The 27,756-nt window shown below is 52.3% G+C and overlaps 1 protein-coding gene across 2 annotated transcripts in view; it reads right to left on the bottom strand.

The window, feature by feature from the left end:
* Positions 1-27,716, bottom strand: part of LOC105491406 (myosin IXB) — a 138,687-nt gene extending 110,971 nt beyond the window's left edge. For both annotated transcript variants that reach the window (XM_071087774.1, XM_071087775.1), the window contains exons 1-2: positions 27,604-27,716; positions 2,002-2,899 (exon numbers count right to left, since the gene is read on the bottom strand). In XM_071087774.1, coding sequence (XP_070943875.1) covers positions 2,002-2,841 — 840 coding nt within the window. In that variant the 5' untranslated portion in view covers positions 2,842-2,899; positions 27,604-27,716. The remainder of the gene's footprint in view (positions 1-2,001; positions 2,900-27,603) is intronic.
* Positions 27,717-27,756: the final 40 nt, after the last annotated feature.

Below are 27,756 nucleotides of genomic sequence, written 5' to 3'. Positions count from 1 at the left end.
CCTGGCCCTCACCAGGTGACGATGGTTGTGTTGTTCTGAGACATGTGGATGCACCTCATCCTAAAACCCTTGGAATGATGGGTGCTGTGTGGTCACTTCTGCAGCCCTGTGGCCACAAGACTCACCCACAGCGGCACACAGAGGGCTCCCGTGGGGTTTGGCTGATCAGGGCACTGAACAGCGGACAGAGGGCATGAGGCATGAGAGCCTGGGTTGGTCCCTTCTCTGCTGCCTCTACAGTGGAACCAGGTGGCCCCCTCCCCTTGCCCACTCTGTGACAATGCCTTCCCATCCCCTTAACCCCCAGGCCTGCCGTACGCCTTGCTGGCTTCCTTCCACCCTGCCGGTGCCCCTAGAAATGCCCCATTATGAAGCACTCCTCAAACTGGTTTGAATGCGCCAGCCTTTTCTTTCAGGCACCTTGAGAAGGAATGGCCATGATCTGGAAGCCAAATGTGTATTAACTGTGACCCTTTTTTGTTTTTTTTTTTTTTGAGACAGAGTTTCACTCTGTCACCCAGGCTGGAGTGCAGTGAAGCAATCTTGGCTAACTGCAACCTCCACCTACCGGGTTCAAGTGATTCTCCTGCCTCAGCCTCCCGAGTAGCTGGGATTACAGGCACGCACCACTATGCCTGGCTAATTTTTATATTTTTAGTAGAAACAAGGTTTCATCATGTTGGCCAGGCTGGTCTCAAAGTCCTGACCTCAGGTGATCCACCTACCTCGGCCTCCCAAAGTGCTGGGATTACCGGCATGAGCCACCACACCCAGTGACTTTTTATTTTCTGTATTTTTGATGCTCTGACATCTGGGGCCAGGCTGACCCCAGAGAGACGGCCCTTTCCAATTCCTAGATTGGTTCTAGCCAATTCCTAGAGATGGTTCGGGTCTTGCCTTCCATATGCAAACCAACTAGCCCAGAGCCTACACCCCAGCCACCTTCTCTGTGGGGCTCTCACACTCCAGCCCACTATCCCCTGCTCTCATCACCCCAGGCCCTGGCACCTAACAACAAGGGGCAGTCCTTATGCCCCAGAGTCCATTGAAATAATTCAAACAAGCCAATCCTACGCCAGCTTACTCTGCCTAGCACATTCCGATGCATGAAAATCACAATAAAGGTTCCTGCCTCTCTCCGCTCCCTTTTTCCCTCTCTCCCCCAGTCTCCTGACGTGTTCCAGTGCTTCCCCCTGTGGCCTTCTATGGCATTGCACCCTCTTTAGGGAACTGTGAGTAACAAACTCTCTTTCCAAGGGCAGTTGCATCCTGACCAGTTGGCCTCGCAGTACCTGAATAATAACAACTATCAGAAAACCTCCACTTTTTCTCTCTTTAGAGGAAGGGTCTCTTTCTGTTGCCCAGGCTGGAGTGCAGTGGTGCGATCATAGCTCCAACTCGTGGGCTCAATTGATCCTCCCGCCTTAGCCTCTCTAATAGCAGGGACAACAAATGTGTGCCACCGTACCTGGCTAATCTTTGTTTTTGTTTTGTTTTGTTTTTGTAGAGAGGTGGCCTTGCTATGTTGCCCAGGCTGATGTTGAACTCCTGGGCTCAAGCAATCCTCTTGCCTTAGGCTCCCAAAAACCACTGGGATTATAGACATGAGCCACCACACCTGGCCTGAAATTTCTTTCTTTCTTTTCTTTTCTTTTTTGAGACGGAGTCTCTCTCTGTCATTCCGGCTGGAATGCAGTGGCATGATCATAGCTCACTGCAGCCTCAAACTCCTGGGCTCAAGTGATCCTCCTGCCTCAGCCTCCTGAGCAGTTGGGACTAGAGGTGAGCACTACTATGCCTGCTTGGCTGATCATTTTTTTTGTAGAGAGAAGGTCTTGCTATGTTGCCCAGACTGATCTTGAACTCCTGGGCTCAAGCAATCCTCCCACCTCAGCCTCCCAAAGTATTGGGATTACAGACGTGAGCCACCGCGCTTGGCTCAAAACCCACATTTTCCAAACAAAGGCCCCCTCCCACAGACCAACCAGCTTCCCTGCTCACCTCCAGCACGGGGCCAGCACCCAGGATGGTCCTCTCGACGCCGCTGGCATAGCCCTTCTGGCTGAGGGCAGTGAGGCAGTGGATGAGGAAGTTGGTGCTCTGGGTCTTGCCAGAGCCGCTCTCGCCCGAAATCACGATGCACTGGTTCACGCGCTTCCTGAGCATGGTGTAGTAGGCCACGTCGGCCAGCGCGAAGACGTGTGGCTCCAGCTTGCCCAGCTGCTGGTTCTCATACATCTTCACGTACTTGGGGTTGTAGATGGGCAGGAACTTAAAGGGGTTGATAGCCACCAGGATGCTCCCTGCATATGTGTAGATCTTTTGTTGCAGGAAGCGGTGCTTGAGGTTCTTCAGGAGGTTGCCCTCGGTCAGCTCTGGGAGGTTACACAGGTCATCAAAGTCCGCCTGCTGCCGTGGCAGGAGGCCACGCTCCACTAGGCGTCGGGTGGCCGTGGCCTGCGCCACCAGCTGCATGTGCACGTACTTGATGGTCCCGTCTGCATTGCGCTCCTGCAGCAGGAAGTAGTAGCCATCCTCCTGCGGGTGCTCGTCCTGCGCCCGCCGGGGCCACAGCAGCACCCGGTGCACAGGCGAGTCGTTGGCGTCCAGCACCCATTCCTCGCCGCCCGACTCTTTGACTTCCACCAGCACGTAGCATTTGGTGCCGTCCAGCCGCAGGCTGGCGATGGCGTCCTTGATGACGTCCGAGGTGGTGCTGTCCTTGGTGGCGGTCACGCAGCACGAGGCCTGGCTCTCCGTGGTGGACAGCTGGGGGTAGATGTGCAGGTGGTAGGCCGCCTGCTCCCGGCGGCCCGAGCTGCCTGCCTCTTTCACACTCATCCTGCCAGCCGCCTGGCTTCAGCATGCCTCCCAGGCTCGGGGCGCGCGTGTCCTGGAGCTGGAAGGGAGGTCAGAGCCAGGCACAGTCAGAGAGGTGGGGGGAAGTTTAAGGGGCATGTGGAGTCCCACTCCTGGGCAGATAGCACCTGACCCAATGCTGGAGTTCCCCACCCGACTAGGCTCACCCAAAAAGCCAGAGGCAACCAGTCACGGCATCCCGTGAGGGTCTGTCTGTCCTTCAACATGACCTCAGGCTCATGCAGTGGCTCATGCTTATAATCCCAAAACTTTGGGAGGCCAAGGTGGGAGGATTGCTTGAGGCCAGTTTGAGACTAGCCTGGGCAACATAGGAAGACCCCATCTCTACAAAAAATAAAGACATGTTGGTGCTCAACTGTGGTCCCAGCTCCTCGGGAGGCTGAGGTGGGAGGATCAATTGAACCCAGGAGATCGAGGCTGCAGTGAGCTGTCATTATACCAGCCATGCTCCAGCCTGGGTGACAGAGAGAGACTCTGTCACTTAAAAAAAAAAAAATTTTGATAGTGGTTTTTACAAGTGACATCATCAGACAACCCCCAAGACCTGACCCTTCCCCCTGAGTTTGCTCCATCCCAGCCCCCATCCCACCCCATCCAGAGGCAGCCTTTCAACTTTGAAGCCCAACAGCCATGACCCTCTTTCTGCTATGCCCTTCCCAGCCCACATCCTTCCTGACCTCATCTCTGAATAAACCTCCCCAGCAGCTCCCCAAGCAGATGAAGGCTCGGCCCCACAAGCCTTGGCCACACACCGGTAACAGTGAGAGGCATGTGGGGATGAGCAAGACTGAACCAGTCCTGAAATATGGGATTCCCAAAACTCCAGGGTCCTTGAAACCCAACCTAGGAAGACAAAGTCTGGGAGAGCCACAAAAAACGCACTCAGGCAAATGGCTTAGAGGGCGGTTGCTTCTGAAGCCACAACTCCAGTCTACTGGGGAGAAGAACATCAGGCAGGCCCAGGCAGGGGGCATCCTGCAGGAATACGGTCGGTGCTCCCAAGATTGCCAAGGTCACGGGCAACAAGGAAAGATTGAGGAGCCAGCTGTCCAAGACCACAGGAGACTCGCAATGCGATAGGACTCCCCGGAAAGGATCCTCCGCCAGAGAGACGGCTTGAATAGAAGAGCTAGTGACATCAGAAGCACTAGAAGAGCTAGTGACATCAGAAGCACACCAGGGGGGTGGTAAGTAGCAGTCTGCCAATACCAATTTCTTTTCTTTTCCTTTTTTTTTGTTTTTGAGACAAGAGTCTCACTCTGTCGCTTAGGCTGGAGTGCAGTGGTGCAGTCTCGGCTCACTGCAACCTCTGCTGCCTGGGTTCAAGCAATTCTCCTGCCTCAGCCTCCTGAATAGCTGGGACTATAGGCATGTGCCACCACACCCGGCTACTTTTTTTATAAAAGTGCAGACGGGGTTTTGCCATGTTGGCCAGGCTGATCTCGAACTCCTGACCTCAGGTGATCTGCCCACCTCGACCTCCCAAAGTGCTGGGATTAGAGGGGTGAGCCACCACGCCCGGTCTACAAGTGCAGGTTTCTTATATACATATATTGTGTAGTGATGAAGTCTGGGCTTGGCTTTTCTTTCTCTTTTTTTTTTTGAGATGGAGATTCGCTGTTTGTTGCCCAGGCTCTAGCGCAGTGGTATGATGTCGGCTCACTGTAACCTCCGCCTCCCGGGTTCAAGTGATTCTCCTGTCTCAGCCTCCCAAGTAGCTGGGATTATAGGCACCCGCCACTAAGCTCAGCTAATTTTTTTTGTATTTTTAGTAGAGACAGGGTTCTACCATGTTGGCCAGGCTGGTCTCGAACTCCTGACCTCAGGTGATCCGCCCTCCTCGGCCTCCCAAAGTGCTGAGATTACAGACGTGAGCCACTGTGCCCGACCTTTTTTTTTTTTTTTTTTCCCTTAATAGAGACAGCCTTATTATGTTGGCCAGGTGGCCTTGAACTCCTAAGCTCAAACGATCCACCTGCCTAGGCCCCCTAGAGTGCCGAGATTATAGGCATGAGTGACTGTGCCCAGCCAAGTTTATTCCTAAAAAATGCATTTGCTTCTGAAGGTTGCAAGAAAGAGAAATGCTGGTGCCAGCCCACCTGGGGGCTTGGAGCAAGAGCCATAAATGCGGCACGAGTCAACCAAGAATGGCTGAGGGTGTGAAGATGGGGCCCAAAGACAGGCAGGAGAGGCTGGTACGCAAACAGACGTGAGTGCAGAGGTGAATCCAGCGCAATGGTTAAAAGACACACAGTAGGAGTGATTATCCTAAAGAACAAGAGAAGACATTAGGGGAGTGGGAATATCTAAGAGGGGTTCTGAGTCCAGGCGCAGTCACTCGCACTTGTAATCCCAGCACTTTGGGAGGCCAAGATGGGTGGATTGCTCGAGGTCAGGAGTTCAAGACCAGTCTGGCCAACATGGTGAAACCCTGTCTCTACTAAAAATACAAAAATTAGCCGGGCGCAGTGGCAGGCGCCTGTAATCCCAGCTACTTGGGAGGCTGAGGCAGGAGAATCACTTGAACCCGGGAGGTGGAGGTTGCAGCGAGCTGTAATTGTGCCACTGCATTCTGGCCTGGGCGACAGAGTAAGACTCCATCTTGAAAAAAAAAAAAAAGAGGGGTTCTGAAGGATGAAGAGGAGTTCGTTCATGAGGTGAGTAAAAGAGTAAAGGATAGTATGATAGGCACACCACCTGTTTTTATAAATAAAGTTTTATTGGAAGGCAGCTTTGCCCACTCATTTCCTTATTGTCTGTGGCTGCTTTTGCTACAAGAGCAGAATGAAATAGTTCAGGTACAGACTGTAATATTACGGCCTGGAAGGCCTAAAATATTTGCTATCCAGCCCTTCAAAGCAAAGGTTTGCTGACCTCTGCCCTAAAGAGAAGCATGACTCAGCACTGTGTCTGAGTGGGGTCAGGGCCACCAGAGGCTCTGGGAATTCCTGCAGAAGTGTTAGAAGGGCTGAGGCTGAAAGAAACGATAACTTATGAGGCTGAGGCAACAGTTCACACAGGGATAGGGAGTGGCGATAGGGAAGAAGGCTGGGGGACATTTAACTCTTAAAACTTTCTCTTAAAACTTTCCCCCAAGTGAGTAAGTAACTGTCGTGTTTTCTTCCAGGGAAACAGATATACACTGTATATAGCTTAATGAAATTTGGATTGTCTTATTCATTCAGCTGTAAAACCTAATTCTTCCCTTGACATGTCAGTGCATTTGAATGTTCCTCCAGGTCATGAGATAAAGCCTTGAGAGGCAGGTTTGGTTTTTTTTTTTGTTTGCTTTTATTTTTATTTTATTTACTTAAGACACGGCTTGAGCAACAGGGCGAGACGCTGGTTTTTTTTTATTTTTATTTTTTTGAAATGGAGTCTCACTTTATCACCTAGGCTGGAGCACAGTAGTGTGATCTTGGCTCACTGCAACCTCCGCCTATCGGGTTGAACCGACTCTCCTGCCTCAGCCTCCTGAGTAGCTGGGATTACAGGCGCCCACCACCATGCCTGGCTAATTTTTATATTTTTAGTAGAGACGGTGTTTCACCATGTTGGCCAGGCTGGTCTCGAACTCCTGACCTCAGGTGATCCACCCTCCTCGGCCTCCCAAAGTGCTGGGATTTACAAGCGTGAGCCACCATGCCCAGCCGAGACTCTATGTCTTAAACAACAACAACAACAACAACAACTATCTGAACGAGGCAGCTCTTCCACTTTTTTATGTTTTGAGACAGGGCCTCACTCTGTCACTCAGGCTGGAATGCAGTGGCATGATCTCAGCTCATTGCAGCCTCGACCTCCCAGGCTGACTGGGCTCAAGTAATCCTCTGACCGCACCACCATGCCCAGCTAATTTTTGTATTTTTTTTGCAGAGAGGGGGTTTTGTCATGTTGCCCAGGCTGCTCTGGAACTCCACCTGCCTTGACCTCCCAAAGTGCTGGGATTACAGGTATGCGCTACTGTGCCTGGCCCTCATCCGCTTTAGAAAACACTTTAGCAGTTTCTTTCAATGTTAAAACACATACCTAGCACGTGACCCAGCAATTCCCCTCTCCGGAGTTACTCAGGAGAAATGACGCAGATGTCGAGACAGAGACATGTAACTTCTGAGACCCCCAAACTGAGAACCCAAATGTCCACCAACTGAATGAACAAACTGACCACACCATGGAATATGGCTCAGCAATGAGAAGGAACCAACAAGTTCAGGATGGCTGGTTCCTGATGCTCACAATGGTAGGAAAGCAACTCAGAATTGCTGGGCTGAGTGAAAGGAGCCTGACACGGCCGGGCGTGGTGGCTCATGCCTGTAATCCCAGCACTTTGGGAGGCCGAGGCAGGCGGATCACAGGGTCAGGAGGTTGAGACCATCCTGGCTAACACGGTGAAACCCCGTCTCTACTAAAAATACAAAAACAAAAACAAAAATTAGCCAGGCATGGTGGGGGGCACCTGTAGTCCCAGCTACTCAGGAGGCTGAGGCGGGAGAATGGCGTGAATCCGGGAAGCGGAGCTTGCAGCGAGCCGAGATTTGCCAGTGCACTCCAGGCTGGGCGACAGAGCGAGACTCCATCTCAAAAAAAAAAAAAAAAAAGAGACTACATACAGACCTAGCAATTCTGCTCCCAGGTATAGACTCAAAAGAATGGAAATCAGTGACTCAATTCCTTGTACACCAACGTTCACTGCGTCTCTATTCACAACAGTCGAAAGGCGGAAACAACCCAACGTCCGTCGGCAGATGAACGGATACACAAAACGTGGTCCATCCACACAACGGAATATGACTCAGCCATAAAAAGGAATGAACCACTGCTCCATGCTACAACATGGATGAACCCCAAAAACATGAGGCTGAGAGAAGCCAGACACAAAAGGCCATAGCCACACACAAAAGGCCACTGGGTGTATGATTCCGTTGATACGAAATGTCCAGAACAGGCAAATCCATAGAGACAGGAAGCAGATTGGCGGTTGCCAGGGACTAGGGGAGGGGGAATAGGGAGTGATTGCTAATGGGGACCGGGTTTCCTTTTAAGGGGATGAAATGTTCTGGAATCAGACAGAGCTGGTCGTTGCACAACACTGTGAATGCACTGACTAGCACACTAATTTTTATTTTATTTTATTTTTGAGACAAAGTCTTGCATTCCATTGCAGTGCTGCGATCCTGGCTCACTGTAACCTCCATGTGCTGGGTTCAAGCGATTCTCCTGCCTCAGCCTCTCTTCCAACCTCAGGGAATTACAGGCACCCGCCACCATGCCCAGCTAATTTTTGTATTTTTAGTAGAGATAGGGTTTCGTCATGTTGGCCAGGCTGGTCTGGAACTCCTGACCTCAAGTGATCTGCCCGCCTCAGCCTCCAAAGTGCTGGAATTACAGGCATGAGCCACCATGCCTGGCCAAATTTTTAGTTTTGAGACAGGATCTCATTCTGTTGCCCAGGCTGGAGTCCAGTAGTGCAACTGTGGCTCACTGCAGTCTCAACCTCCCCTGGCTCAAGCAATCCTCCCACCTCAGCCTCCCGAGCAGCTGGGACTACAGACACATGCCACCACGCCTGGCTAATTTTTGTATTTTTAGTAGAGACTGGGTTTCACCATGTTGCCCAGGCTAGTCTCAAACTCCTGGGCTCAAGCAATCTGCCTGTATCAGCCTCCCAAAGTGCTAGGGTTACAGGTTTGAGCTACCACACCCAGCCAAATTGCACGCTTTAGATGGTGAATTTTACATTTTGTGACTTTTCCTTAATTAAGTTTTAAAAAGAGCCTATACTGTCTGACTTTTCCTTAATTAAGTTTTAAAAAGAGCCTATACTGTCTGATTTCATGTATATAAAATTATAGAAAATGCAAACTGATCTATGAAGACAGAAAACTGATTGGTGGCTGCTTGGGGATGTGGGGCGGGGAGGGATGACAAGAGGCCTGAGGACACTTTTCAGATGATGGATGTGTTTATGATGGTCATGGTGGTGGGCTCATAGCCGTTTGTACACTTAGTAAGTACAGCCTATTATGTAACAATTTCATCTGGATAAAACTGCTTAAAAAGGCCAGGTGCTTGGCCGAGCGTGGTGATTCATGCCTGTAATCCCAGTACTTTGAGAGGCCGAGGTGGGCGGATCACCTGAGGTTGGGAGTACGAGACCAACCTGACCAACATGGAGAAATCCCGTCTCTACTAAAAATACAAAATAAACTGGGCATGGTGAGGCATGCCCTCCCAGCTACTCAGGAGGCTGAGGCAGGAGAATCGCTTGAACCCAATAGGTGGAGATTGCAGTGAGGTGAGATTGCGTCATTGCACTCCAGCCTGGGGAAGAGAGTGAAACTCTGTCTTAACAATAACAACAACAACAACAACAACAACAACAAAGCCAGGTGCCGTGGCTCATGCCTATAATCCCAGCACTTTGGGAGGCCGAAGAGGGCGGATTGCTTGAGCTGAGGAATTCTAAACCAGCCTGGGCCACACAACGAGGCATCTCTACAAAAAAAAAAAAAAAAAAATAGCTGGGCATGGTGGCACACACTTGTAGTCCCAGCTTCTTGGGAGGCTGAGGTGGGAGGACTACTTGAGCCCAGGGGGTGGAGGCTGCAGTGAGCAGTGACTGTACCACTGCACCACAGCCTGGGCCACATGGCAGAACCTGTCTCAAACCACCCCCTAAAAAATACTGCTTTAAACATCACATGGATTTCAAAGATCCCATTTCCCCAGGAGTTTATCTTTTTAAAACTTCTTGCTCCAGGCCGGGCGCGGTGGCTCAAGCCTGTAATCCCAGCACTTTGGGAGGCCGAGGCGGGCGGATCACAAGGTAAGGAGATCGAGACCACAGTGAAACCCCGTCTCTACTAAAAATACAAAAAATTAGCCGGGCGCGGTGGCGGGCGCCTGTAGTCCCAGCTACTCGGGAGGCTGAGGCAGGAGAATGGCGGGAACCCAGGAGGCGGAGCTTGCAGTGAGCCGAGATTGCGCCACTGCACTCCAGCCTGGGCGACAGCGTGAGACTCCGTCTCAAAAAAACAAAAAAAACAAAAAAAAACAACAACTTCTTGCTCTGTATTCAAAAGTTCAGCCCTTGAGCCCAGGCACAGTTCCTCAGACACCATGGCTGGGAGATGGTTGCACATCTAAAGGTACGTCAGGTTCCCAGCTGCCACATGGTATCACTCACCTGGTTGTACCAGGACGCCACGAGAGTTAATCATGGAATGTTCTCAGGCAGCTCCATAGGGCCAAGGAAGATGGACAGAGGTTTACACACTTCCAAGCCAAGTGAGGAATACAGGAGCCCAAATTAAGGATACATGTCTTTTTCTTTTTTTTTTGAAATGGGAGTTTCACTCTTGTTGCCCAGGCTGGAGTGCAGTGGCATGATCTTGGCTCACTGCAACCTCTGCCTCTGGGTTTAAGCCATTCTCCTGCCTCAGCCTCCCAAGTAGCTGGGATTACAGGTGTGTACTACCACACCCAGCTAATTTTTTATTTTTGATTTGGATGGGGTTTCACCATGTTGGCCAGGTTGGTCTCCAACTCCTGCTGACCTCAGGTGATCCGCCTGCCTCGGTCTCCCAAAGTGCCAGGATTATAGGTGTGAGCCACTTTGCCTGGCCAAGATACATGTCTTAATCACACCTGCACGAATGTGTGTGTGTGCTGGCATATGTACTTCCATGTGCTTGCATGTACACAGAGGACACACATGTGAATACACATGCTTGTGTGCACACAGTACACACAACATAGGACACATCCATGCTCATATAAACACATCACACACGGACACACTATGCACACACGCTTGTACACATATTCACATGCCTGTATACACACTCACATGCATGCACATACATACAAGGACACAGGTATGTAGGAACATATGTGCAAGCGCTTTTTTTTTTTTTTTTTGACGGAGTCTTGCTCTGTCGCCCAGGCTGGAAAGCAGCGGCGCGATCTCAGCTCACTGCAACCTCTGCCTTCTGGGTTCAAGAGATTCTCGAGCTTCAGCCACCCAAGTAGCTGGGATATAGGCATGCATCTCCACGTCTGGCTAATTTTAGTATTTTTAGCAGAGACGGGGCTTTGCCATGTTGGCCAGGCTGGTCTCCAACTTCTAGCCTCAAGTGATCCAGCCGCCTCGCCCAGCATATACATCCATATGAACACTCATGCACACACACGTGCACAGCCACACGTACATGCTTGTACACAAAACATTTGCATGCAGACGCCTACCCCCATGTTCATGCCTACACACATGCGTGCACCTGTGTATGTGCACAGAGCGAGGCCCAGGCAGAGTTGGCCTGTCCTGTGACGTTCACTTTTGTGACCAGGGGCTCAGTGCAGCTCCCAGCTAGCGGGCTTTGGGCTGACTTACGGCTGAGCTGCCTGGATGTAGGCGGTGCAAAGCTCACTGGGATATGCCTACTTCCTCCTTCATAGCAGAGAGCTGCTCTGAGCGAGAAGCCAGGAGAACCCAAGGATGGGCTCTTTCTCCTGCTTCTTGCAGCCTCTGCCATCCCCCGAAGGGAGGGCTGATGCTAGCTCACGGAATGACAAGGGCTGAAGGCCACACGGATGGCTGCACTTGAGACTGCTCCACGTCCTCCAGGGACTGCTGACGGAGCATCAGGAGCCCTCTGAGCCCTGCTGGGAACACAGCCTGTGGGGGCTTCTGCAGCTCTGGGCCCCTGATGTGCGAGGCAGAAGGACAGACACTCAGGAAACCCCACTCTCAGAGATGGGGCTGAAGAGGATGGTCACAGGACTGGCAGATGTGTGCCCTTCCCCCAGGCCAGGAGGAAGTGGATAAGGCTTGCTCAAGGCAGCTGCTGAGCAGCCAGGGCTGTGGGGAAGGGGGTTGCCAGAGAAGGGACGTCCCTCCCTGGCAGTGGGATGGGGGTGGTGGGAGCAGAGACAAGCTGGGACCATAAGCTGGAGTGCCCCCTGCAAGGCTCATCGGCCTGGTCCTCTCCTGCTCCCACATGGGCCTGTCCTTTCACCCACAGCTCCAGGCTGACCCCCTCTACCTGGGCCCGAACACTACCATACCCAGCTAATTTATGTATTTTTAGTAGAGATGGGGTTTCACCATGTTGGCCAGGCTGGTCTCAAACTCCTGACCTCAAGTGATCTGCCAGCCTTGGCCTCCCAAAGTGCTGGGATTACAGGTGTAAGCCACTGTGCCTGGCCACAAGACCCCATCTCTATAAAAAAATTTAAAAATTAGCTGGGTGTGGTGGTGCATGCCTATAGTCCCAGCTACTCGGGAGGCTGAGGCAGGAGGATTGCTTGAGCCCATGAGGTCAAGGCTGAAGTGAGCTGTGATCATGCCACTGCACTCCAGCCTGGGCCACAGAGCAAGACCATGTATCAAAAAAACAAAAAATGAAACAAAACTGCTTCCAAACAGGGAAGCAACTGTTTTAATGCCTCTTGTGAAAGAATCCTTCCCTCCCTGGATTGGGGAGCCTCCTTTGTTAAATACTACACATGGAATTATTTTATATGTGTGGTCCACCTCTGGGCTGCTGAGGCTTGTGAGGTGCCACACTGTTTTGATTATCAGAGCTTCAGAGAATGTTCTGACTTGGCAGGGCTCAGTCTTTTGTGGTTTCCCAGGAGACCTGGGACCTGGAAATTAGTCTTGCTGTGGCTTAAGATCCCTGCCCCAAGTGGATGTGAAACCTGCCCTTGGAGAATCCCCTGGTTCTGGTGGGAATGGAAGGAAGCAGATGGGGCTGGAGGAACCAGGGACCTGAAGTCCCTGTGGGGGACAGCTCAGCCAAGTGGCAACCTCGGGTTGTGGTTGTGTTTTGGGGTCTGGGTCCTGCAAACGTGTTTCCTTCCTTAAACCGAATTGTCTCACCAAAATACCCCAAGGCTAACATAACCACTCTACCCCAACTCTGCCCATCCCACGCACAGACAATGCGAACGGGAAGCAAAACACATCCTCCAGCTGATAGCATCAGTACGACCAAGGCCTTTTGTAAGAACGATCCCCTTGTCACCAAATGAAAATCAAACTGTCAGACTACAAAGATCCTCGAAGAAATGCCAAAAAGTGCTAACAAGTGCCTGTTAACAGATGAATGGAAAAACACAACGTGGCCCATTCATCCAATGGAATATTATTTGGCCATAAAAAGAAATGAAGGCTGAGTGAGGCGGCTCACGCCTGTAATCTCAGCACTTTGCAAGGCCGAGGCTGGCAGACCGCTTGAGTTCACGAGTTCGAGACCAGCCTGAGGAACATGGCGAAACCCCGTCTCTACAGAAAAAAACACAAAAATTAGCGAGGCGTGGTGGCGTGTGCCTGTAATCCCAGCTACTTGGGAGGCTGAAGTGGGAAGATGGCTTGAGCCTGGGAGGCAGAGGCTGCAGTGAGCCGAGATCGTTACACTGCACTCCAACTTGGCCAACAGAGCCAGATCTTGTCTCAAAAAAAAAAAAAGGAAGGAAGGAAGCACCGATTCATGCTATAACGTGGATGAAACTAAAAAACACGATGCTGAGTGAGAGAAGCCAGACACGAAAGACCATATGGGGTGTGACTCCATTTATAGAAATGTCCAGAACGCCAGAACAAATTCACAGACACAGAAAGTGATGAGTTGTTGTGAGGAGCTGGGGGACGAGGAGTGGGGAGAGATGGCTAATGGGGATGGGGACGGGGTTTCCTTTTGGGGGATGAAAGTGTTCTGCAATCAGATAGAACTGGTGTTTGCACAACACTGTGAATGCACTGAATATTACTCATTATAAATTACACGTTATGTGCATTTCACTAAAATAAAAATGAATACTCCTTTTAAAAAAACAGAGCGGTACAAAAAGAAATGGCTTCATAAAAGCCAGGCCGGTATATGCTTTCTGCACTCTGAAAAAATGCCAATCTCAATTCAGAGCCTTTTCCTTGCGTTCTCATAGAAAGGAGGTGTAAGGAAAGGCATGACAATGAAAAAAACAGGCCCTGGGGGTGGGGGGTCAGTGGCCGGATGTGAATTAGCCGCTCTCAAGGCCGGCTGCACAGAAATTAGGGTCCTGCCTACCAGTTTGGTGGAGGATTCGGAATTTACTGGAAGATAAAGGCCTCCGGACGGGGCCTCCAGAAAGTGTAGTGTAGCCGTTTCGTTTATATAAGGCCATAATTTGAAGCCACATGTTTATAGGATGAAATCATTCTCAAGCTAAGCGAAGGCTAACTAGCATTGCAGCAGACTCCTTTAGGATGCATCCTGCAGCATTCAGCGCATGTCACGTTTCGCGTACATTTCGCTGATCCTGTTGAGGATTTTTTTTTTTTTTTTTTTTTTTTTTAAGAAGAAACCTCATGGGCCGTATGGGAAAGATGGAAACACACACACGGAGGAATGACCACAAAGTCAGTCTGTCGGTCAGGGTGGCTCAGAGTGGGAGGACGACTTAGAGGCCTTTGTCCTCATTTTTCTACATCTCCAACCTAACCGTAAGATGGCCATGCTCACGTGCCAGTCGGGAGGAAGTGGACACTCAAGAGAAGAAACTGTTAAGAAAACTCCAAGGGATGGCGCAGTGCAGGTGACAGGAGGGAGGAACTAAGCTCTTTTGGGGCATTTCAAAAAGTGGGGATATGGCCAGGTGTGGTGGCTTATGCCTGTAATCCCAGCACTTTGCGAGGCTACGTGAGCCTAGGAGTTTGAGATCAGCCTGGGCAACAAAGAAGGAACCCCCCCCCACACCAAGTTCTACAAAAAATAAGAAATGAGCCGGGCATAGTGGAGTGCACCTGTGGTCCCAGGTACTCAGGAGGCTGAGGTGGGAGGATCACTTAAGCCTGGGAGATCGAGCCGTGATAGTGCCAGGGCACTCCAGCCTCGGCAACAGAGACAGATCCTGTTTCTCTCTCTCTCTCTCACACACACACAAACAAGTAAATAAACAAAGTAAGTGGGGCTGCTTCCAAGATTCCACCGCAGAGGTGAATGGGCTCATATCACAGGCTGGCACAGGACATCACAGGAATTGGTGGGCATCACTGGTGGCCCAGGCCCTGCTAACGGGCCAAGTCCTAGGGGTGGGACAGAGCAGGGATGGGAAACTCCTTGGGGAGCCAGCAGGGCCAAGAAACAGCATCCGCAGGGCAAAATCACAAAGAGAGGCATTTCCAGTGGGGAGTTCATTCGTGTTCCCCAAAACTCATGCTTACCCTGAAACTCAGAATGTGACCTTGTTTGGAAACAAAGGCTTTGGGGATGTAGTCAGTTAAGATCAGGTTGTACTGGACTAGGGTGGGCTCCAAATCCAAAGACTTGTATCCTTATAAAAGGAAAAGAGACACATGTGCACACAGAGGGAAGACTGGGAAGACTGGCACGTGAATAAAGACGGAGGCGGGGATTGGAGTGATGTGACCACAGACCATGGAATGCCTGGAGCCCCAGAAGCTAGAACAGGCAGGAAGAGTCCTCCCCTAGAGCCTCCAGAGGGAGTGTGGTCCTGCTGACACCTTTTTTTTTTTTTTTTTGAGATGGAGTCTTGCTCTGTCGCCCAGGCTGGAGTGCAGTGGTGCGATCTCAGCTCACTGCAACCTCCACCTCCCGGGTTCAAACAATTCTCCTGCCTCAGCCTCCCGAGTAGCTGGGATGACAGGCACCCACCACCACGCCCAGCTAATTTTTCGTTTGTTTGTTTGCTTGTTTTTGAGACAGAGTTTTGCTCTTGTTGCCCAGGCTGGAGTGCAATGGCGTGATCTCGGCTCACTGCAACCTCCGCCTCCCAGGTACAAGCGATTCTCCTGTCTCCGCCTACCAAGTAGCTCAGATTATAGGCATGCACCACCACGCCTGGCTAATTTTTTTGTATTTAGTAGAGACAGGGTTTCACCATGTTAGTCAGGCTGGTCGTGAACTCCTGACTTCAGGTGATCCACCCGCCTCGGCCTCCCAAAGTGTTGTGATTATTGGCATGAGCCACCGTGCCCAGCCAACACCTTCATTTCAGACTTGTGGCCTCCTCAGCCACCCCAGGATAGGTACTTAGTTATGGAAGCCCCACGACATGAATCCAGTTGCCCAGTGCTGAAGGCCTTGAGTGGAACACTCAGGCCAGAAAGTAGCTGGGTGAGCCCTTCAGTTGCTCCAGTCTTTTTTCTGCCTTAACTGAATATTCCCAAGAAGCTCATCGCAAATGCTCTCTTGTGACTTCTGCCAATTCCACGCTCAACTTCAGAGTTGAATGTGTTCTTCTGAACCTGTTCAGATTGTCCCTTGTCTTCCACAAGGCATTCCCCCAGACCTTCCATCCGGCCTGACTGTTCTGAGCCCCACGCCCCGGAGAAAGTCCCTTCCCAGGTATGTGTTGTTTCAGCACGTTCTGGCCACCCACCTCCCCACAGCCCAAGTGCTCTCCGACCTCTGCTATATGCCCACCCCTCCAGGCCCTGGGGTCTCCCTCCCTGGGATCTGTGCTGATGTTTCAGAGGAGGCTGTCTTCTTTCAACATATGGTTAACAAATGTTCCTCCAGTGCTCATCCCGGGCCAGGCTGAAGTTGGGCACAGGAGACAGAACGTGCAGGTGAAGGAGACGGAAAACACACTCACCACAAAGCAAGGAGGTATTTGCAACAAAGATAAGTGCTTTGGGGAGGAAAAATCCAGCATAACTGTGCTAGCACAGCAGTTCTCAGCCAGGAGTGAGTCTGTCCCTGCTGGGACAGACATCTGTCTCAAGACTTTTTTTTTTTTTTTTTTTTGAGATGAAGTCTTGCTCTGTTTTCCAGGCTGAAGTACAGTAGCGCTATTTCAGCTTGCTGTCACCTCTGCCTCGCGGGTTCAAGTGATTCTCATGCCTCAGCCTCCCAAGTAGCTGGGACAAAATGCACCCGCCACCACACCCAGCTAATTTTTGTATTTTTAGTAGAGACGGGGTTTCTCCATGCTGGCCAGGCTGGTCTTGAACTCCTGGCCTCAAGCGATCCGCCCGCCTCAGCCTCCCAAAGTGTTGGAATTACAGGCGTGAGCCACTGTGCCTGGCCATGGAGACATTTTGGATGTTACCACTTGTGGCAAAGGGACACTGCATCTTGTAGGTGGAGGCCAGGGATGCCGCTCAGTGTCCCATAGTGCACGGCATGGCCCCTACAGCAAAAAATAATCGGCCCCAATATGAGCCAGGCCAAGGTGGGGAAGCCAGGGATAGGAACCCATGGGGCAGTGCTCAGGGCAAACGGTTGCTGAGGCCTGTATAGTGCAAATGAGCTGGACGTGCCTGGAGCTTGAGGACAGCAGCCCAGGCGAGGGCGGGGAGCGGGCAGGCGGGGTCAGAGCGGGTCTGAGAACAAGGAGCCCAGTGTGGCCGGTGGGTCCAAGGCTGGAGGCGGGGAGAGAGAAGCCGAGATGGGGAAGGTCAGATCCTCCAGGGCCCTGCAAATGTGGTTAGATTTTCATGCAAGTCCAACAGGGGAGCCCCATGTGGTTTGATGCAGGGGCACCAGGACCAGAGTGACATTAAGAAAATGTTACCATCTGTGGCAGATGGACTGTGGGGGGCCTGGGTGGAAGCACGTCCTGTGGGTGCCTTGGGGGGAGCTGACATTTGCCTGGATCAGGCCCATGAGACTCTGCAGGTGGGTTCTGGTCACAGGTAGAAGGCCGAGCCACCGGGCCCCGCAGGTGGCTGGGCTGCAGGTCCTTCCCGGGTGACCTGTGGGCTTGTAAACGAAGATGGGGAGGGCAGTCAGGGACATGGGTCTGGAAGGGCAGACCCCTCTGCAATCACACAGCCCGTCTGTCGTCACGCCCAGAGGGAAAGCCATCTCGAGGGTAAGAACAGGCGTCTCCCTATGTTGCCCAGGCCAGGCTCGAATTCCTGGGTTCAAGCAATCCTCCCACCTCAGCTTCTGGAGTAGCTGGGACTACAGGTGCAAGTCCACACTCAGCTAATTTTTCTATTTTTTTTTTTTAAGATGAGATCTCCCTACGTTGCCCAGGCCAGTCTCAAACTTCTGGGCTCAAGTGATTCTCCTGCCTCGTCCTCCCAAAGAGCTGGAATTGCAGGCATGAACCACTGCCCCTGGCTAGAACATTTACATCACCTTAAAAAGAAACCCTGTACCTTTTAGCTATCACCTATCCCACTAATCCCCCAAAAGACCCCCAAATTTATTCCCATTCTCCACATCTGCTGAGCTGCCTAGGTGGCTCACGACCTGGCCACCCATCTGCCCCAGGCTTCTGGCTTCCACGTGGAGTGCTCTCTGCGTGCCAGGATCCCCCCATGCCGCCCATCCGCGATCCAGCCCTTGTGGCCTTCAGCTAGATGCTCCTCCTCCTGGCCAGGACACCCACCCTCTGCTCAGTTTCTACAAAGGACCTCCCAGGCTCAAGCTGGTTCCACTTTCTGATCACCTGAGAGCGAAACCAGATGGGGGGGGCAATGGTCCCAGGATTTGCTGCCACCAATGTCTTTGGTGAAACAGCCACTCCCCAGCTCCCCTTGAAGCTCATCCCTGTGCCAGGGACTCTGGTGATCACAACATGAAGGCAGGTGAGAAACGAGTCGCCTCAGGCCAGTCATGGGCTTGACCTGCAGGTCTCAACAGGCTCTGCCTGCCCCTCAAAAGCTTGGTGTTCTTCTATATCAGTGTTTCTGCCCTGGAACAGACTCTGCCCTCAGGGGACACTTGGCAACCTCTGTCCTGAGACATTTTTTTTTCCCTTTGAGACAGAGTCTTGCTCTGTTGCCCAGGCTGGAGTGCAGTGGCATGATCTTGGCTCCCTGCAACCTCTACCTCCTGGGTTCAAGCTATTTTTGTGCCTCAGCCTCCCAAGTAGCTGGGATTACAGGTGCACACCACCATGCCTGGCTAATTTTTTTTTTTTTTTTTGTATTTTTAGTGCAGACAGGATTTCGCCATGTTGGCCAGGCTGGTATCCAACTCCTAGCTTCAAGTGATCTGCCCGCCTCAGTCTCCCAAAGTGTTGGGGTTACAGGTGTGATCCACTGCGCCTGGCCCTGAGACATATTTGGTTGTCGGGACAGGGAGGATGCTATCAACATGAAGAGGGTTGAGGCTGGAAATGCTGCTCCACACCCCGTGGTGCTCAGGGCCCCACCACAGAGACGGACCCAGCCACAAATAGCAGTGCTGAGGGTGAGAGACCCTACATTAATTATTTGGAAAAAAATTGATTCCGTCTTCATACTAAACACCAGAATGCACAAAATACATTCCTAATAATTTTTTTTTTTTTTTGAGATGAGTCTCTCTCTGTCACCCAGGCTGGAGTGCAGTGACACCACCTTGGTTCACTGTAGCCTCGACCTCCCAGGTTCAAGTGATCCTCTGGCTTCAGCCTCCTGAGTAGCTGGGACCACAGACATGTGCCAACACACCTGGCTAATTTTTGTATCTTTTTGTAGAGACGGGGATTCACTATGTTGCTGAGGCTGGTCTGGAACTCCTGGGCCCAGGGGATCCTCCCACCTCTGCCTCCCAAAGTGCTGGGATTACAGGCATAGACCACCGCACTTGGCGCCCAGTGGGCTACTAACCAGGAGAATCTACCTAGTCTCTCTGATTTCTCTCCTCTCTCCTTCCCCATTCACTTTGTGTATTTAAATGTGTGAGCTGGGCACAGCAGCTCACGCCTGTAATCCCAGCACTTTGGGAGGCTAAGGCAGGTGGATCACCTGAGGTCAGGAGTTCAAGACCGGCCTGGCAAACATGGTGAAATCCCATCTCTACTAAAAATACAAAAATTAGCTGGGCATGGTAGTGGGTGCCTATAATCCCAGCTACTTGGGAGGCTGAGGCAGGAGAATCGATCACTTGAACCCAGGAGGTGGAGGTTGCAGTGAGCCAAGACTGTGCCATTGCACTCCAGCCTGGGCAACAAGAACGAAACTCCATCTAAAAAAAAAAAAAAAAGAAAAAAAAAAAATGTGCGCAGCATCCTAGGACTTCGGTCAGTCAGATGACGACAGACGCAAACTCACTTAGGAGTCAACAGAACCCCGAACTAGTGTTTCTCACCCAGGGCTGACTCCGCCCTCCAGGAGACACTTGGCCATGTCTAGAGACATTTCTGGTTATCCAGACACGGAGGAGGGGGTGCTACCGGCATCTGAAGGGTGGAGGCCAGGGACGCTGTTCAACACCCTACAGTGCAGACAGCAGCTCCTACCCAAGAGAACGATCTGCCCCCAATGTCACCAATGCTGCGGCTGAGAAGCTATGCTTTAAATCAATCAGAAAAGTGGCTGAGCGTGGTGGCTCATGCCTGTAATCCCAGCACTTTGGGAGGCTGAGGCGGGTGATCGCTTGAGCCCAGGAGTTCCAGACCAGGCAACATGGTGAAACCCCGTCTCCAAAAGCAATACAAAAATTAGCCTGGCATGATGGTGACTGCCTGCAGTCCCAGCTACTAGGGAGAATGAGGTAGGAGGATCACTTGAGCCCAGGGAGGTCGTCAAGGCTGCAGTGAGCCAAGATCATGCCACTGCGCTTTAGCCTGGGTGACAGAGTGAGACCCTGTCTCAAAAAAAAAAAAAAAGAAACATTTGCATACTTTCAGCCTCCTAAGGACTCATGGGCCCTTGACACATTAGCGCGGTTCCAACCCCATGCTCACTTGGCTGCAGGATATTGAGAGTGCGGGGTGCAAGAAGGAGCCAGCCTTGTGGAGGCACCTGCCCCGGTTCAGGCCACTTTCTTCACTCCAGGACACCCCAACCCTTACCTTCTCCCTTCCCTGCTAAATCATGAGGCTGACTCCCAAGGGACCACCCAGGGAAAAGGAACCAGTTTCCATGGCGCCTACGGGCCAAATAAGTACGATTGCACTTTCTCTGCCTCTCTTCTTCTCGTGCCCACCCAATAAATAGCATCTCCACATGACAAGACGAGGACCTCAGGGGTCTTCCCAAGCAGTGGACAAGCTACCCCCTGACCCCGATGGCACATTCACCAGGAAATTAAAGCCCTGTGTGAGTCCCCGTACCCTGGGAATCAAAATCTCAAACGTCACCCTCCTGCCCCCGATCTCATCTGCCCTGGAATGGGATGCAGGAGGTGGCAGATGCCTCCTCGTGGAGATGCTCTGAGCAGTGAGCCTGGGAAGATCCACAGCAAAGCCTTGAGCCTCCCACTGCTGCTGTGCCGCTGTGACTTCACTCATGAGGAAGCAGCGGTGCCCACCTCCCAGGCAGATGACCCATGGTACGGCTGACGGGGGAAGCTCTCGGGTCTCCTACTTCCCCCATAAGCGAGTCCCCAGGCCAGGCAGGCTCCCATCACAGGCTCGCCCGCTGCTGGCACCTTCACAGACCCCACTGGGCTATTAATTTGACTTCCATGCTCGTGACTCCTGGCTGAATATCTGAACAGAGGCGAGGGCTATTTCTGTTCTCCTCAGTCTCCCCAAGGGCCAGCTCTGAGCCTGGCTCCCAGCCAATACTTCCTTTTTGCTGAAGGATTTTAAGACATTCCAGAAACTTCTTTTGTTCAATCACTTGTGACAGCAGTTGATCCTAAGGTCACTTGGGTCCCTGAGTGGAGTTACTTTGGATATCCCTTGCCCCTGACGCCGGCAATACTGAGAGCAGAGACACCCCCGCCCCATGCCCTGTTTGTAAACTTCATCCTGCTTCCCCACCAGGCACACACGGTCTCGTGGGCCTGGCCCTCAACACATCTCCTGTAAAATCCCACGGGATCCACTCCTCCCTGGGCTGGGTCCTCACCTCTGTTTTTTTTTTTTTCCTTTTTTTTTTGAGACGGGCTCTCACTCTCTCGCCCAGGCTAGAGTGCAGTGGTGCGGGATCACGGCTCACTGCAACTTCTGCCTCCTCGGTTCAAGCAATTCTCCTGCCTCAGCCACCCAAGTAGCTGGGATTACTGGTGCGTGCCACTATACCCGGCTAATTTTTGTATTTTTAGTAGAGACTGGGTTTCATCATGTTGGCCAAGCTGGTCTCAAACTCCTGACCTTAGGTGATCCTCCCACCTCGGCCTCCCAAAGTGCTGGGATTCAGGCGTGGGCCACTGCATCAGGCCTCTCACCTCTCTTTAGTCACCCTTGAATGTATGAGTGTGAGATCTGGAAAATTCCCAACAGGGAGCTTCCAAAATTGATGCAGCCAACCAACCTACTCACCCTTAAAGTGTTTATTTAAAGGAGTGAGAAAAGACAAAATGGACCTGTTCTCTATTGACACGATCATTTCCCCCCAGATTCCTGTATTACCTAAAAATGTAATTTGAGGCTGGGCACGGTGGCTCACGTCTGTTATCCCAGCACTTGGGGAGGGCGAGCGGGCGCATCACCTGATGCCAGGAGTTTAAGACCAGCTGGTCAACACAATGAAAATCCATCTCTACTAAAAATACAAAAATTAGTTGGGCGTGGTGCGCACACCCGTAGTCCCAGCTACTTGGGAGGCTGAGGCAGGAGAAGCACTTGAACCTGGGAGACAGGGGTTGCAGTGAGCTGAGATCGCATCACTGCACTCCGGCCTGGGTGACAGTCCCCCCCCAAAATAAATAATAAATAAAAATGCAATTTGAATTTGCCCCTTTTTCAGTGTTATGGGCTGAGCTGTGTCCACCACTCCCCTCCACGAACAAATATTCATATATTGAAATCCTAAACCTCAGAACTTCAGAGTATGAGTATATTTGGGTCTTTTATTTTATTTTTTTTGAGATAGGGGTGTTGTTCTGCCACCCAGGCTGGAATGCAGTGACATGATCATAGCTCACTGTAGTCTGAAACTCCCAGGCTCAAGTGATCCTTCTGTCTCAGCTTCTCAAAGTGCCAGGACCACAGGCATTCACCATTATGTCCAGCTAATTTTAGTATTTTTTTGTAGAGATGGGATCTTGCTATGTTGTCCATGTTGGTCTTAAACTCTTGGCCTCAAGCGATCCTCCCGCCTCGGCCTCCCAAAGGGCTGAGATTACAGGCGTGTGCCACCAACCCTGGCCTAGAGACAGGGTCTTTATGGGGATGATTCACTTAAAATGATGTCATTAGGGTGGGCCCCCTTCCCTATGACTGCCGTCCTCATAAGATGAAATCTGGACACAGAGACAGGCACAAAGGGAGGACGACGTAAAGACCCAGGGAGAGACGGCTGTGTATGAGCCATCAGAGAGAGGCTTGGAACAGATCTCACAGCCCTCTGAAGGCACGAACCCTGCCAACACCTTGATCTTGAATGTGATCTTAAACGTCTGGCCTCTAGAACTGCGGGCCAATATATTTCTGTCATTTTGGCCACCCAGCGTGCGGTTCTGTTACAGCAGCCCTAGCAGACTCAGGCACCCAGCAACAACAGCCATGAAACACGCCTAGCGGGGCTCCTTCTCTTGCACACACAGCCCTGTGCAGCAGGGCAGAGAGGGGTTTTAAACAAGTGAGTCAGACAAGGATATCTTATTCATCGCTCCGACGAACCCACGGGCTGAACCCTTGAATCACTACTTTATTTATCATCGGGCTCGGGCTCAGAAAGTCTGGCTGAGGAAATGAGTAGAACCCAAACTCGTCAGCTGCATTTCTGAAACATGCCTAATCTCTGAGGCTCTTTCCCAGCCACGATAGAAACTGAAAGGGAACGGGGCTCTGGGCTGTGGCGGTGGGCTGGTGTGGAGACAGAGCCCTTTGTTCTGCCACTCCAGGGACCACGAGGGCAGAAGAGAAGGGCTTGTCTTGCTCTGCCGAGAGGCCGCCCGGGGCTGTCTGAATGGCCGGCCGAGCAGGGGCAGCCTGGCACAGCTGGGCTGGGGATGCCGGGCACACAAAGGGCTGGTGGGTGGGGTGCGGGGGCAGCACCCAGAGGGGACCGTCAGTCCCGTGGCCCTAGAGCGTTTCCTCCAATCAAGGGAAAGCAGCAAAGTCACGGTCAAGGAGGGGGCCAAGCAGGGAAGGGGAGAGCAAGATAGACCAAGAACAAAAATTCAGCAGTGTGTGCTTGGGAACGGGTGGGCGAAAGGGTCCACGGAAGAGATAACGCAGCTTACAAAAGCGACGTTTATCCAGGGCAACCTCCAAAGTAGCTCTTGGGAGAGAATCTAATACCTCTAATCTCAGAAGAAAAGCAACAGATCGTTCTAAGACGAGGACAGTTCCTCCAGAAATCCAGGTCAGTCATAAGACAAAGAAGAGAAAGACAAGGGCACCCGCTGTCCACCCTCGGGCACGTTGCCTAACCCCCCCCACAGTCAGTTCCTAACTGTTCCTCCTTTTTATCGAGACCTGCTCCCTCCGATTAAGAACTGACTGGATGGCAGGATTCAGTTCCTGGTCTCTGCCCCCGTTCCCACTCTTAGTGGCAGTTTCTCAGGGGGCTCCACAAACACCAAGGACCTACTGAGGCAACGATGGGCCCTAGAGGGGAACCAGGTTGTACTAATGAGCATCACATTTCACCTGCGGAGGTGATTCTGCCTCCACCCCCCCCCCAAGGGGACACGTGGCCATGACTGGAGTCATTTTCGGTTGTTACCCCTTAGAGGGGACGGAATACTACTGGCATCTCATGGGTGACAGCCAGGGACACTATTCAACGTTCTACAGTGCACAGCCCCAAATGTCAATGGTGGTGCGGTTGAGAAACTGCCCTGGAGATCTGGGCTTCCCCAGTTAAAGGTTACTAAGGATCCTGCATGTTTCTAGAAAGCTCAAGGAACCATCTCTGAAGTTATCACCTGCCTGGGCCTTTCTGTATCAGGAAGATAAGAACAAGGACCCTCGTGCTGCCGGTTGGCAGAATGAGAGAGCTGGGATGCTCTGTACAGGCCGGGCTTCAAAGGTATCTGCTTGAGCAATCCCTTCTGCCCGGCGTGGTTTAACATGTGGTATCTTTCCAGGTTTGACCTGGGGCCAGCCACCACTTCCAAGGAAACCTGCTGGAATCCCCCTTGTCCTAAAGCTTGCATTGGTTGTTCCTAATTCTGCCCCCATAATATCTTGTGGCCCCTCTGTTGCTGTACTGATGACCTGATCTGAATTCCATTCCTTTTTATTTTTTTATTTGTTTATTTTTGAGGGCGTCTCGCTCTGTCCCTCAGACTGGAGTGCAATGGCACGATCTTGGCTCACAGCAACCTCCACCTCCTGGGTTCAAGCAATTCTCCTGTCTCAGCCTCCAGAGTATCTGGGATTATAGGCACACACCACCACACCCGGCTAATTTTTGTATTTTTAGTAAAGACAGAGTTTCTCCATATTGGTCAGGCTGGTCTTGACCTCCTGACCTTGTGATCCACCCGCCTCGGCCTCCGAAAGTGCTGGGATTACAGGCGTGAGCCACCGCGGCCTAGCCTGAACTCCATTCTTTCTGAAGAGGAAGTGCAAGGTTGTGGCGGGGGTGGGAGTGGTGGGAGGGGGGCACCTCTGTCTCCAGGAATCTACCAAGCGCCTGGCACAATCAGCCCTTGCCTAACTGAAATCTAGGCCCACCCAAGACACACCATTTGGAAGAGATGAGGAATGGGAGGCAGCAAGTTAACAGGTCCCGGTGGGGAGAAAATAATGAATCCTACAGCCAAATAGAAAGGGGAGATTCCCACATCTCTACCTGCTCCACTGAGTCACCAGACTGGACCCGAAGGAGGGTACTGCCTCGGGATTTCCAGAAATTTGCAGTTTCCAAAGCTTTGGGAATAGGTGCAATGTGCAAAAGCACTTTCGACAATGCAATTTTTTATTTGGACGATGAAGAAGCGGTAAAAATCAATCAACCAATCAATCAATCAATCAATCATTTTTGGATATAAACTGTAGAATAGAAAACGGAATAAAAGCAGGATCATTGTAGCCAGGAATGAAGAGTGGGGGTGCTGTGTGGAGTTCAAGGCCAGGAGTGGGGGGACACAGACTGGAGACAAGACAGTGATGAGAAGAGTTGGGTTTCACGTTGAAAAACGCTGATGGAGGTCAATTCATTCATTTTGCAGGTGAGAGGGCAGAAACAGGAACAGAGACTTGAGCAAAGCCAGGATCTCCAACACAGTGCTTCCTCCACAAGACCCTGCTTGGCCATTCTCTAGTGGCAGGAAGAGGTGATCGCAGGGCTGTGGGATCAGAAGATCCCGGTCCTGTTCATTGGGGTGTCTTGGCCAGGGCAAGCCCACAGTTCAATGTCTGCAGGAGGCATGACTGTGGGCTGTCACTGCATGTCCTGGGGCAAGCCAGGCCAAAGCCACCTTTCCTAAAGGCTAGGATATTCTGGAAGTGAAGGGGGTACTTATCTTTCTGTGGCCCTCTGTATATTCCAACTACCCAGGTTCATCTCCTGAATGAGCTATCAACTAAATATAAGCTGGGGTTCCCCAGCCCTTCTAGCCGATCCCAGATTAAGATCCCTACAGTTGGGAAAGGGGAGAAAGCACCCTGCACAAAGTCCCTGCCAGGGCCACAAGAGTCAGGCCTGTCAGATGTGAATAACTTTCCTGTCTCCCAGGTCACCTCCAGCTGCTCCTGGACACCCTAAGATTCTGAAGACTCCAACACCAAAAAACAAACCGAGTTAGGACCCTCTGGCTGCAAAACACAGAGTCCCCACCGGCTCCCACCTCAGACAGAGGCACAGAGAAGCCTTCCCTTAAAGACCCCTCGCCTCCAGGGTGCCCAGGAAAGAAAGGAGGACTGGTGGCTGTCGTGCCTCTCCAGGGCTGAGCTCAGAGCAACCGGGGGACAGATTTCCTGTATGTCGTTTTACCCATTTAAGTCCAAGGATGCAGCTCTGCGGAGGTGGCTACAGTCCTGTACATGAGGGTGCATGCACACTCCCTCCTGAAAAACAGTTCCGGCCTCACAGCCGGCCCTGAGGTCTCTTCCTTGGACCGAGGGAATCCCAGAATCCCGCTAGTCCTGTCTTAAAGGGAGGGTGGTGCCTTTTCCAAGACCAGGAGACTGGCACAGAGGGTGTTGGGACACGTCCCCGGTCACCCAGCTGTTGAGTGTGAAGTCAGGAAGGACATGAATCAAGAGGGGAGGGTGGGCGCGACGGAATCTCCAGGAGCTGCACCTCAACATCTATCTGCACGGGGCCATTCTAACCCCTTCCTTCTCTTCCCTCCTCTCCTGGCCCTCCCTCCCTAAGCCTACCCTTAGTTCTTACCATGACTTCTACTCCGTTTACTTCCCTTTCAGCTCCCATTTCCCCGCTTCCCAATAGCCGGCTGCCGCATCAGTTAGTTCAGAACCCCCCGCACTCACTGAGCGCCCACTGGGGGCCAGGCGCCGCCCTCTTCTCAGACACCCTTCCTTCAATCGCGCGGGCAGACGTCCCCAGATTGGTCTCGCACCCCTTCCCCCCAACCGCACCCCGGCTGTCCCGCCACTGGCCTTGCCCACTCCCCCAGCCTGGGCCTCTCGTTCCCGCCTCCTTGCCTCCCCACAACGCCGTTTCCTGCGACCCCCCAATTACCACTTAAGCCACGTCCTCTTCAGAGAAGCTGCTCAAAGCCACAAGACTCACCCCCCCCCCCACGCCCGCGAACTCCCTCACCAGCTCCATCTCCATCCACTTTCTCCTTCACCATCTCGCTTCCAACTCATCCCCAGCAACCTCTCCAAGACCCCTAGGCTCGTTCCCGCCCCCTCGACCCCTGCCGTCGCGTCCCCCATCAGCCCTCAGCTCCGTCCCTCTTCTGCGCAGCCCCCACAGGCAGGCTTCGAGCTCGAGTCGCCAACCCGAGGCCGCCTGGAACTCACCTGGCCTCGGCCGCCGCGCGCCGCCGGTCCCGGGCCGGGTCCCCGGCCGGACGACCGCCTGCCAGCCCGCCGCTGCTCCGACCGCTCCGCCCCGCCGCGCCCGCCGCTCCCCCGCGCGCTCCCGCTTCCGGGTTCCGGGGGGGCGGGGACGGG

The sequence above is a fragment of the Macaca nemestrina genome, chromosome 20, assembly GCF_043159975.1.
Source record: "Macaca nemestrina isolate mMacNem1 chromosome 20, mMacNem.hap1, whole genome shotgun sequence".
Lineage (NCBI taxonomy): Eukaryota > Metazoa > Chordata > Mammalia > Primates > Cercopithecidae > Macaca > Macaca nemestrina.
This window is presented reverse-complemented; position numbering and strand designations above follow the sequence as displayed.